General features: G+C 42.6%; 1 protein-coding gene across 1 annotated transcript in view; it reads left to right on the top strand.

Annotated features, from left to right (window-relative positions):
• The window catches only part of LOC120063930 (low-density lipoprotein receptor-related protein 1B-like), a 345,986-nt gene that overhangs the window by 324,798 nt on the left and 8,561 nt on the right, over positions 1–12,627 (top strand). The window contains 4 exon segments of the mRNA XM_039014240.1: positions 1,619–1,744; positions 3,579–3,743; positions 7,166–7,327; positions 8,190–8,364. Of these exon segments, the coding sequence (XP_038870168.1) occupies positions 1,619–1,744; positions 3,579–3,743; positions 7,166–7,327; positions 8,190–8,364 (628 nt within the window).

Below are 12,627 nucleotides of genomic sequence, written 5' to 3'. Positions count from 1 at the left end.
CGCTGCTGTTATTTTATTAGTGCTTTTTAATTATTTGTTATTTTTCTATTTTCTTATTTTTTATTTGTATTTTATTTATGTTTTACTTCAGCTTATTTTAGTAAATACTTTCTTGACACTTATTTTTCTTAAAACTGCATTGTTGGTTAAGGACCTGTTGTATTTGGCGCATGTGAAAAATAAAATAAGATTTGATTTATGTAACCTACTCTTTGGGCAGCAGAAGTTAATGCACAGCTAGCAGAACAGAAAGAGCAGGAGTGTTACATGCTGACCAGACCGCACGCGTGCTGATTTTGTCCCCCCCACACCAGACGCGATCAGGACACGCAGGTTGAAATATCAAAACAAACTCTGAACCAATTATTTTAATTTGGGGACAGGTCCAAAGCATTAAACATTTATGGCAATTTAGCTAGCTAGCTTGCTGTTGCTAGCTAATTTGTAATGGGATCTAAACATTGGGTTGCTATTTTACCTGAAATGCACAATTTCATCTACTCCGACAATTAATCCACAGATAAAAACAGTCAACCCAAATTTGTTTCTAGTCATCTCTCCTCCTTCCTTCAGGCTTCTTCTTCTTCATTGGACTTTAAATGGCGGTTGGCAAGCAACTTTAAGGTGCATTATCACAACCGACTGGCGTGTGGACCTCAGTTCATCTTTCAATCACCAACGTGGATATATGCTCCTAAAAACCAATGAGGAGATGGGAGAGGCAGGAATTGCAGCGTGTTGAGCATCACAAATAGAATCAAGTTCTATTTTAGTGCTTGACTAAGCAATAATTTAATAACATGTATGTGTACATTTATTTTGCAATGCACGTGACGCGTCCGGTCTGGTCAGCATGTTGCTGTTGTTTTGATCCCTATGATCCTTATCACCCCAAACACAATACATTTGTGTTTTCTTTGTTATTATTGAAAACCCAACGCTTCCATTGACTTATTGGAGGAATATGGCAGCATGCTGCTGATGTGGTGCATATTAAAGTAGTGTTCACTAACAGGAAAGGAAAGGGGGAGACCTAGTCAGTTGTGCAACTGAATGCATTCAACTGAAATGTGTCTTCCGCATTTAACCCAACCCCTCTGAATCAGAGAGGTGCGAGGTGCAGCTGTAATCGACATCAATGTCATCGGCGCCTGGATATAGTAGTCCTTTGGGACCAGGAATTGAGTGGAATATGGACCATATTTCTTGTTGATTCTGAATAGAAATACATTTGTGCACAGTATGAACTAAATCCATAAGATTTAGCCTCTTCCCTGTCTGTTTGCCTCAGAATGTTTAATAGAACAATAGTAATAAAGGAGAGGATGTTTGTTATTTGACGGCTGTATTGAAGCTTGGGCTTGAATGATAAATCCTCTTGGCATTTTTTATTTAACTAGGCAAGTGAGTTAAGAACAAATTGTTATTTACAATGACGGCCTACCCCAGCCAAACCCGGTCGATGCTGGACCAATTGTGAGCCGCCCTATGGGACCCCAATCACGGGCAGATGTGATACAGCCTGTATTTGAACCAGGGACTGTAGTGGCGCCTCTTGCACTGAGATGCAGTGCCTTAGACCACTGCGCCACTCGGTTTGCCTCTTGTCTTTCTCCAGCGGTCAACCCATGCCTGAGAATGAACTGTGACTTCATGTGTCTACTGAACCCAACGGGTGCCACCTGCACCTGTCCAGAAGGGAAGGTACTGGTCAACGGCTCCTGCAGTGATGTCAACGTCTCAGGTAAGCTCGTCCATAGCAAGACCCAGCTTAGAAGGAACTTGGCCAAGTAAAATCTTTCTGAATTGCTCAGTCGTGGCCAAAAGATTTGAGAATTACACAAATATACATTTTCACAAAGTCTGCTGCCTCAGTTTGTATGATGGCAATTTGCATATACTCCAGAATGTTATGAAGAGTGATCAGATGAATTGCAATTAATTGCAAAGCCCCTCTTTTCCATGCAAATGAACTGAATCCCCCCAAAAAACATTTCTACTGCATTTCATCCCTGCCACAAAAGGACCAGCTGACATCATGTCAGTGATTCTCTCATTAACCCAGGTGTGAGTGTTGACGAGGACAAGGCTGGAGATCACTCTGTTATGCTGATTGAGTTCGAAGAACAGACTGGAAGCTTCAAAAGGAGGGTGGTGCTTGGAATTATTGTTCTTCCTCTGTCAACCATGGTTACCTGCAAGGAAGCACATGCCGTCATCATTGCTTTGCACAAAAAGGGCTTCACAGGCAAGGATATTGCTGCCAGTAAGATTGCACCTAAATCAACCATTTATCAGATCATCAAGAACTTCAAGGAGAGCGGTTCAATTGTTGTGAAGAAGGCTTCAGGGAGCCCAAGAAAGTCCAGCAAGCGCCAGGACCGTCTCCTAAAGTTGATTCAGCTGCGGGATCGGGGCACCACCAGTACAGAGCTTGCTCAGGAATGGCAGCAGGCAGGTGTGAGTTCATCTGCACGCACAGTGAGTTGAAGACTTTTGGAGGATGGCCTGGTGTCAAAAAGGGCAGCAAAGATGCCACTTCTCTCCAGGAAAAGCATCAGAGACAGACTGCTATTCTGCAAAAGGTACAGGGATTGGACTGCTGAGGACTGGGGTAAAGTCATTTTCTCTGATGAATCCCCTTTCCGATTGTTTGGGGCATCCGGAAAAAAGCTTGTCCGGAGAAGACAAGGTGAGCGCTACCATCAGTCCTGTGTCATGCCAACAGTAAAGCATCCTGAGACCATTCATGTGTGGGGTTGCTTCTCAGCCAAGGGAGTGGGCTCACTCACAATTTTGCCTAAGTACACAGCCATGAATAAAGAATGGTACCAACACATCCTCCGAGAGCAACTTCTCCCAACCATCCAGGAACAGTTTGGTGACGAACAATGCCTTTTCCAGCATGATGGAGCACCTTGCCATAAGGCAGAAGTGATAAATAAGTGGCTCGGGGAACAAAACATCGATATTTTGGGTCCATGGCCAGGAAACTCCCCAGACCTTAATCCCATTGAGAATTTGTGGTCAATCCTCAAGGGGCGGGCGGACAAACAAAACCCCACAAATTCTGACAAACTCCAAGCATTGATGATGCAAGAATGGGCTGCCATCAGTCAGGATGTGGCCCAGAAGTTAATTGACAGCATGCCAGGGCGGATTGCAGAGGTCTTGAAAAAGAAGGGTCAACACTGCAAATATTGACTCTTTGCATCACTTCATGTAATTGTCAATAAAAGCCTTTGACACTTATGAAATGCTTGTAATTATACTTCAGTATTCCATAGTAACATGTTACAAAAATATGTAAAGACACTGAAGCAGCAAACTTTGTGGAAATTAATATTTGTGTCATTCTCAAAACTTTTGGCCACGACTGTACTTCAAAAGAAGACTTGAAATTATAGCATAAGATGACATGCTTGTGCAATATCAACCTCTTTTTACTGGCCCAGGGCTAAATTCATGTCTCTGTAGACACTGATCATATTCATAGTTTACAAATAAAAGGTACTTCAAAAACCTGTGTACAAGATCATCATAATGAACATACTGTACTGTGTCTTGATGTGTTGAAGGCGAGCTGTGTCGGCCACCGTGTGAGAACGGCGGGCGCTGCCTTGCCAATGAGAAAGGGGACTGGCGCTGCTACTGCTGGCCTGACTTTTCTGGAGAACGCTGTGAGGTCAATCACTGCACCGACTACTGCCTCAATGGAGGCACTTGCATGGGCTCACCGCTGGGTGAGTCTGCTGTTAAAATCCATATATTGATTGGTGGATGGCTGGATTGATTGATCATGTGATTGACATAAGGTGTTATGTGCCCAGGTGTCTTTACTAATACATTTTTAAGTTGAAGAACTCTCTAGGTTGTTGGGAGTGATCAATATCTGAAGATGCTTGTGCTACAGTATTACAACATTGATTGATTGATTTTGGTAGTATAAGCATGAAGCATATTAGGCTTTGTGTACACAGGCATCCCAATTCTGATCTTCTTTTGACGAATCAGGTCAGCTCTGAAAAATATCTGATGTGAAAAGATCTGATGTGATTGGTCAAAAGACCAATTAGTGGAAGAGTTATCATATTTGAGCTGCCTGTGTAAATTCAGCCCTAGTCAAGACATTTTAAAAACTGAACTGATCATGTGTCATATTGTTTGCCACTCATCCTGTCTAACATGGATAAACTAAAATAGTGCAGAACACTTGAGTTTTACTTTATGTCTCTTTGCTACAAACCAGTCAACCGGTTACATAATGCATGCAAGAGGGCAATTATTCCCAACATCTCAGTCTCTTACCACTGATGGACTGTGTGGACTCACAAGAGACATTACCCATAGAGATAGATACATTTGGAATACTGTGGTTTCCTGACCGTTACTCAAATACATAATACATGTTGTGAAGGTTTGTGTAAATGTTAAATCGCTTCATGGATTGCAAGAAAGGCATTTCACTGTACTTGTGCATGTGACATTAAAACTTGAAACAAAAAATGCAGGAAGTCCATTTTAGAGAGTGTGCTAAATATAATACGTGAATGTTGAATGCTGACAATTTTAATGCTCCTGTCATGACTGGGGTAGATACAGTGCATTCAGAAATTTTTCAGACCCCTTGACTTTTTCCACATTTTATTACGTTACAGCCTTATTCTAAAATGGATTAAATCTATTTTTCCCCTCATCAATCTACACAGAAATACCTTATTTACATAAGTATTCATTCCCTTTGCTATGAGACTCAAAATTGAGCAGACTCAAAAGTGCATCCTGTTTCCATTGATCATAATTGAGATGTTTCTACAACTTGATTGGAGTACACCTGTGGTAAATGCAATTGATTGGATGTGATTTGGAAAGGCACACACCTGTCTGTATAAGGTCCCACGGTTGAAAGTGCATGTCAAAGCAAATACCAAGCCATTAGGTCGAAGGAATTGTCCGTAGAGCGCTGAGACAGGATTGTGTCGAGGCACAGATCTGGGGAAGGGTACCAAAACATTTCTGCAGCATTGAAGGACCCTAAGAACACAGTGACCTCCATCATTCTTAAAGGGAAGAAGTTTGGAACCACCAAGACTCTTCCTAGAGCTGGCCGCCCGGCCAAACTGAACAATCGGGGGAGATGACCAAGTTACTCTGACAGAGCTCCAGAGTTCCTCTGTGGAGATGGGAGAACCTTCCAGAAGGACAACCATCTTTGCAGCACTTCACCAATCAGGCCTTTATGTTAGAGTGGCCAGACAGAAGCCAGTCCTCAGTAAAAGGCACATGGCAGCCCGCTTGGAGTTTGTCAAAAGGCACGTAAAGGACTCTCAGACCATGAGAAACAGTATTCTCTGAATGCCAAGCGTCACGCCTGGAGGAAACCTGTCTCCATCCCTACGGTGAATCATGGTGGTGGCAGCTTCATGCTGTGGGGATGTTTTTCAGTGACAGGGACTGGGAGACTAGTCAGGATTGAGGGAAAGATGAACGGAGCAAAGTACAGAGAGATCCTTGATGAAAACCTGCTCCAGAGCGCTCAGGACCTCAGACTGGGCGAAAGTTCACCTTCCAACAGGACAACAACCCTAAGCACACAGCCAAGACAACGCAGGAATGGCTTCAGGACAAGTCTCTGCATGTCCTTGAGTGGCCCAGCCAGAGCCCGATCGAACTTGAACCCGATCGAACATCTCTGTAGAAACCTGAAAATAGCTGTGCAGCGACGCTTCCCATCCAACCTGACAGAACTTGAGAGGATCTGCAGAGAAGAATGGGAGAAACTCACCAAATACAGGTGTGCCAAGCTTATAGTCATACCCAAAACGACTCGACGCTGTAATCACTGTCAAAGGTGATTCAACAAAGTACAGAGTAAAGGGTCTGAATACTTATGTAAATGTAATATTTACATTTTTAATACATTTGCACAAATTTCTAAAAAACTGTTTTTGCTTTGTCATTTTGGGGTATTGTGTTTTTTATTTTCCATAAATGTCCAAAAAATGTCCAAAAACCTATTTTCACTTTGTCATTATGGGATTATTGTGTGTAGATTGATGAGGTAAAAATTAAATGTAATCGTTTTTAGAATAAGGCTGTAACGTAACAAAATGTGGGAAAAGTCAAGGCGTCTGAATTCTTTCCGAATGCACTGCACAGTATTTAGAGACTGGTCTACGACTTTTGTGTTGAATCTTTAAGTCTGGGAAGTGAAATGTTTACCCTTAAAACATATTTTCTCATCACCTCGTAATAAATGTGTAATCTTTCATGAAATACTTTAACTTGCAACAGTCTCTGGCCATTATATTCACAATATCTATGTACACTCTTGCCCAGGGGGAATGAAGACCAGGTATTTGATAGTTTAGGAATAATATGTTGAAAACATGATCTCAGTCAATTGACTTCAAGCTGTCAGTCCTTTGTATTATGACAGCAGTATTTGGCTAGTGAGCTTGACAGGTGCGAGATATGTGTTTCAGTGATATGCAATAACTTATTCATATGTGAATGAAGCAAAGTGAGTATCGCAGCAGGATTTTAAATTATTTGGAGAGTTGCAGGCAAGTTTTGTTCTTTCTTTGTTAACGATCAGTCTTATTTTGTGCTTGGTTCACTAGCCCAGTCAGTGCTTTGTGTTATATGTCCAATGCAGTCAAAGAGGAGTGAAAAAAAGTGATGGGATATTTGTTCTGCTGCTGGGCATACAGGCACTGACTGTTCGGTCTGTTCATTCATGCTATGCGACTGACTGATCTTTCATAAAGTAAGAGGTTTCGCTGTGTTGAGCAGGCTTGGGGAGTATTGCTCTTAATGAGCGATGGAAGCTGAGCTTGGGAGAGCTTACTGTCAAATGGTTTTCCTCAAGTACCCCAGTTTGGTGATAAGGAGAACAGGCCTCACTGGAGGCAGCCACTGTTATCAATTAAAGGACTGGAAATATTTCAATTATATCTCTCTGACCTCCAGGGACCTTGTGTTATTAAGAATCCGCTATCTTTGGTTTTTCGGATGCTTGATACTCAGCTTTAGGAACAAGAACACACAGCCCTAAAAACACTTGAGTTGATAACCATGCACATAATTGTCAGCCAAACTTCTCTTCTTCTCTCCCCCTTTCTCCCACCCTCTCTTTCCTCTGTTCTCTCTTCTCTCCCTCCAGGCAAGCCAACGTGTCGGTGCCCTGTAGGGTTTACAGGTCCATTCTGTGAGAAGCGGGTGTGTGATAACCACTGTCTGAATGGTGGTACCTGTGATGTCAGCTTAGGGAACCAGCCGGTGTGCCGCTGCATGGCAGAGTATACTGGAGACCGCTGTCTTTACCGTGAGTAAAGGGATCCAATTGCATATTGCCTCTTGGAGTTGCCCAGTGTTTCTTGTGGTGGTCCTCTATAGCTTTGTTTGTAGAGCATGGCTCTTGCAATGCCAGGATAGTGGGTTTGATTTCTGGGACCACCCATACATAAAAAATATATGCATGCATTACTGTAGCTCGCTTTGGATAAAAGTGTCTGCTAAATGGCATCTATTGTATTGATGTCAAAATATATCTTGGGGAGGGCCACATTTATATTGCATTTATATTGCAGAAATCTTTTCAGTTTTTCATATTTAAGGTTACAACAACAACAAGAAAGTCTAAATGAGAAAAAACGGGGGGGGGGGGAACGATTTGTTTTTACCAGAAAGGGCAATTCCTTCTTAGCTTACAAATACCACGTTTGGGCGAGAGAGTAATTATAAATGCCCCTCTAAACAACGTCTGGGGGTTTCTGTGCTGCACTGATAAAATATGTCCTTCTCTTATGTAGGCTTTGTCATTATAAATTGTGAGGAAAACAATTTCAACTGACACTATTAGTGCATTCCAACTGTTACTTGCCCAAGGGGTGATATGTTTTCATCTATGGATGAGATGCCATTTGTTGCAGATAATTAAGTCTCATTAAAAGCCTGTAAAATTATAATCAAACTAGCTAAAACTATCCTCCGTTTCCTCATTATGAAATGCACCTCTCTCTACTTTTCTCTTTCTCTCCCTCTGTTTTTTTCTCTCTCAATATCTCTCCCTCTCTCTCTCTCTCTCCCTCTCTCTCCCTCCATCTCCCTGTCTCTGTCTCTCTATCTATCGTATTCTCTCTCTCCATGTCTCTTTCTCTTTCCTCTGTTCTTTCTCTCCTCTGCAGACATCTGCCACCACTACTGTGTAAACTCCAAGGCCTGTACATTGTCCAGTAGTGGCCATGTAGAGTGTGTGTGTCCGGTCAGATACGAGGGCAACAAATGTGAGGTGGATAAGTGCCTGAGGTGCCATGGAGCACCTTGCCTCGTCAACGATGATACAGCAGATGTGGTCTGCAAGTGAGTTACAACATTACAACATTGCTTTATATTCTGTGTTGGGTTAACACCTTACACAGTAAAACCAAGTGATTAGTATCTGCACACATGAATATACCCTCTTCTGTTACACTTTTTACATGTGTCAAGGCATTTCAAATTTAATTTCAGAACATAAACACCAGAATGTATTTATTTTCTGTAACAGTTTTAAACGCATGAACACGTTTATTCAGCATAAGCCGTTAAGGTTTAAACACTGAGGGTGTTGTTTTAACAGGAAGTGAAGATGTATTTGCATATTTCCCAGCATGCTTTTCGAGTGAATGTGAAAGATAAAGTACGCACCCATGATTGTGTTTAATAGTGACAGAGAGATAGTTGTTGCATTCAGTAGGTCCTATTTCACATGTCTTTACCAAGTGTATGCTTAAGTAGATGTTCCAATTAAAAGTAAACTAACATTCAGTGCCTTTGGAAAGTATTTAGACCCCTTGATATCTTCCACATTTTCTTAAATTACAGCCTTACTCTAAAATGAAAAAAATATAAAAATTCCTCAGTAATCTACATGCAATAACCCATAATTACAAAGCAAAAAAAGGTTGAGCTCATTGCATCCTGTTATCCATTGATCATCCTTAAGATGTTTCTACAACTTCATTGGAGTCCACCTGTGGTAAATCCAATTGTATGGACATGATTTGAAAAGGCACACACCTGTCTATATAAGGTCCCACAGTTGACATTGCATGTCAGAGCAAAAACCAAGACATGAGATCGAAGGAATTGTCCGTAGAACTCCGAGACAGGATCGTGTCGAGGCACAGATCTGGGAAGGGTACCAAAAAATGTATGCAGCGTTGAAGGTCCCCAAAAACACAGTGGCCTCCATCATTCTTAAATGGAAGAAGTTTGGAACCACCAAGACTCTTCCTAGAGCTGGCCACCCGGCCAAACTGAGTAATCAGGTGAGAAGGGCCTTGGTCAGGGAGGTGACCAAGAACCTGATGTTCACTCTTACAGAGCTCCAGAGAGCCTGTGGAGATGGGAGAACCTTCCAGAAGGACAACTATCTCTGCAGCACTCCACCAATCAGGCCTTTATGGTAGTAGCCAGACGGATGCCACTCCTCAGTAAAAGGCACATGACAGCCCGCTTGAAGTTTACCAAAAGTCACCTAAAGACTCTCAGACCATGAGAAACAAGATTCTCTGGTCTGATGAAAACAAGATTGAACTCTTTGGCCTGAATGCCAAATGTAACGCCTGGAGAAAACCTGGAACCATCCCTACAGTGAAGCATGGTGTTGGCAGCATCATGCTGTGGGGATGTTTTTCAGCGGCTGGGACTGGGAGACCAGTTAGGATCGAGGCAAAGATGAACGGAGCAAAGTACAGAGAGATTCTTGATCTAATCAAATCAAATGATATTTGTCACATGCGCCGAATACAACAGGTGTAGACCTTACCGTGAAATGCTTACTTACAAACCCTTAACCAAGAATGCAGTTCAAGAAATAGAGTTAAGAAAAGATTTACAAAATAAACTAAAATAAATAAAAAAGTATCACAATAAAATAATAACGAGGCAAAATACAGCGGGTACCGGTACAGAGTCTATGTGCGGGGTACAGGTCAGTCGAGGTCATTTGTACGTGTAGGTAGGGGTAAAATGACTATGCATAGATAATAAACTGCGAGTAGCAGCAGTGTAAAAACAAAGAGTGGGGAAGGGGTGTCATGGGTGGCCATTTGATTAATTGTTCAGCAGTCTTATTGCTTAGGGGTAGAAGCTGTTAAGGAGCCTTTTGGACCTAGACTTGGTGCTCTGGTACTGCTTGCCGTGCGGTTGCAGAGAGAACAGTCTATGACCTGGGTGACTGGAGTCTTTGACAATTTTTTGGGCCTTCCTCTGACACTGCCTAGTACATAGGTCCTGGATGGTAGGAAGCTTGGTCCCAGTGATGTACTGGGCCGTACACATTACCATCTGTAGCGCCGTATGGTTGGATGCCGAGCAGTTGCCATACCAGGTGGTGATTCAACCGGTCAGGATGCTCTCGATGGTGCAGCTGTAGAACTTTTAGAGGATCTGAGGACCCATGACAAATCTTTTCAGTCTCCAGAGGGGCAAAAGGTGTTGTCGTGTCCTCTTCACGACTGTCTTGGTGTGTTTGAACCATAATAGTTTGTTGGTGAAGTGGACACCAAAGAACTTGAAACTCTCAACCCACTCCACTACAGCCCTGTCGATGTTAATGGGGGCTTGTTCGGCCCTCCTTTTATTGCAGTCCTCGATCAGCTCCTTTGTCTTGCTCACATTGAGGGAGAGGTTGTTGTCCTGGCACCATTCTAACAGGTTTCTGGCCTCCTCCCTATAGGTTGTCTCGTCATTGTCGGTAATCAGGTCTACCACTGTTGTATCATCAGCAAACTTAATGATGTTGTTGGAGTCGTGCTTGGCCACGCAGTCGTCGGTGAACAGGGAATACAGAAGGGGACCAAGCATGCACCCCTGAGGGACCCCTGTGTTGTAGATCAGCATGGCAGATGTGTTGTTGCCTACCCTTACCACCTGGGAGCGGCCTTTCAGGAAGTTCAAGATCCAGTTGCAGAGGGAGGTGTTTAGTCCCAGGGTCCTTAGCTTAGTGATGAGCTTTGAGGGCACTATGGTGTTGAATGCTGAGCTGTAGTCAATGAACAGCATTCTCACATAGGTGTTCCCTTTGTCCAGATGGGAAAGGGCAGTGTGGAGTGCGATTGAGATTGCGTTCATCTGTGGATATGTTGGGGCGGTATCCGATTTGGAGTGGGTCTAGTGTTTCTGGGATGATGGTGTTGATGTGTGTCATGACGAGCCTTTCAAAGCTCTTCATGGCTACCAACGTGAGTGCTACATGCGGTAGTCATTTAGGAAGGTTACCTTCACTTTCTTGGGCACAGGAACTATGTTGGTCTGCTTGAAACATCTAGGTATTACAGACTTGGTCAGAGAGAGGTTGAAAATATCAGTGAAGACACTTGCCAGTTGGTCCGCGCGTGCTCTGAGTACACATCCTGGTAGTCTGTCTGGCCCCGCGGCCTTGTGAATGTTGACCTGTTTAAAGGTCTTGCTCACATCGGCTACAGAGAGCGTGATAACACAGTCGTCCTGAACAACTGGTGCTCTCATGCATATTTCAATGTTGCTTTCCTCGAAGTGAGCCTAAAAGGCATTTAACCAGCTCCAGAGGGCTCAGGACCTGACTGGGACGAAGGTTAATCTTCCAACAGGACAATGACACTAAGCACACAGCCAAGACAATGCAGGAATGGCTTCGGGACAAGTCTCTGAATGTCTTTGAGTGGCCCAGCCAGAGCCCGGACTTGAACCCGATCGAACATCTCTAGAGAGACCTGAAAATAGCTGAGCAGCAACGCTCCCCATCCAACCTGACAGAGCTTAAGAGGATCTGCAGAAAAAAATGGGAAAACTCCCCAAATACAGGTGTGCCAAGCTTGTAGCATCATACCCAAGAAAACTCGAGGCTGTAATCTCTGCCAAAGGTGCGTCAACAATGTACTGAGTAAAGGGTCTGAATACTTATGTAAATATGATATTTCAGTTTTTCTTTTTCTTAAATTAGCAAACATTTCTAAAGTCCTGTTTTTGCTTTGTCATTATGAAGTAATGTGTGTAAATTGATGAGGGAAAAAACGATTTAATCAATTTTAGAATAAGGCTGTAACGTAACCAAATATGTAAAACGTCAAGGGGTCTGAATACTTTCCAAAGGCACTGTATAATGCTTTTCATAAGACATTTAGTTTATGCCTAATTATCGGCAACATTGTGGTCTCAAAATCCTGGCACATGGGCAACATCAGACCTCCAAGTCACAATATTCTTGTTCCTGAAATTATTAGTAATTCCTATCGGAATCTTGTCAGAGAAAGGATAGCCAACAGTTGGAATATTTTATCATCCACAACCTACACTAAGTGTGACTGCTATGGTGAACTACTTAATAACTAGACTACCTAAACCATCTAAACTGGAACAACCATCTCAGTAACGGGTACAATAAGTCCAACCCCTTACAGATTGCATTCGTTTTTGAAAATGTTTAGTTATTTATCTTTCTATAGTATAAGATCAATTAATCAATCAATGTGCATGAGGAAACATATATTTTAAAACAACCTATTCTAAAAATCAGTTAGCAGAAATGAACTCGAGTAACAACACCACCCGATTGAAAAGTTTTCTTGAATCAAATGTCCTGTTCAGTTGGGAAGAAAT

The sequence above is a fragment of the Salvelinus namaycush genome, chromosome 19, assembly GCF_016432855.1.
Source record: "Salvelinus namaycush isolate Seneca chromosome 19, SaNama_1.0, whole genome shotgun sequence".
Taxonomy (NCBI): Eukaryota; Metazoa; Chordata; class Actinopteri; order Salmoniformes; family Salmonidae; genus Salvelinus; species Salvelinus namaycush.
The sequence above is the reverse complement of the archived record's forward strand: the minus strand, read 5'-3'. Positions and strand labels throughout refer to the sequence as shown.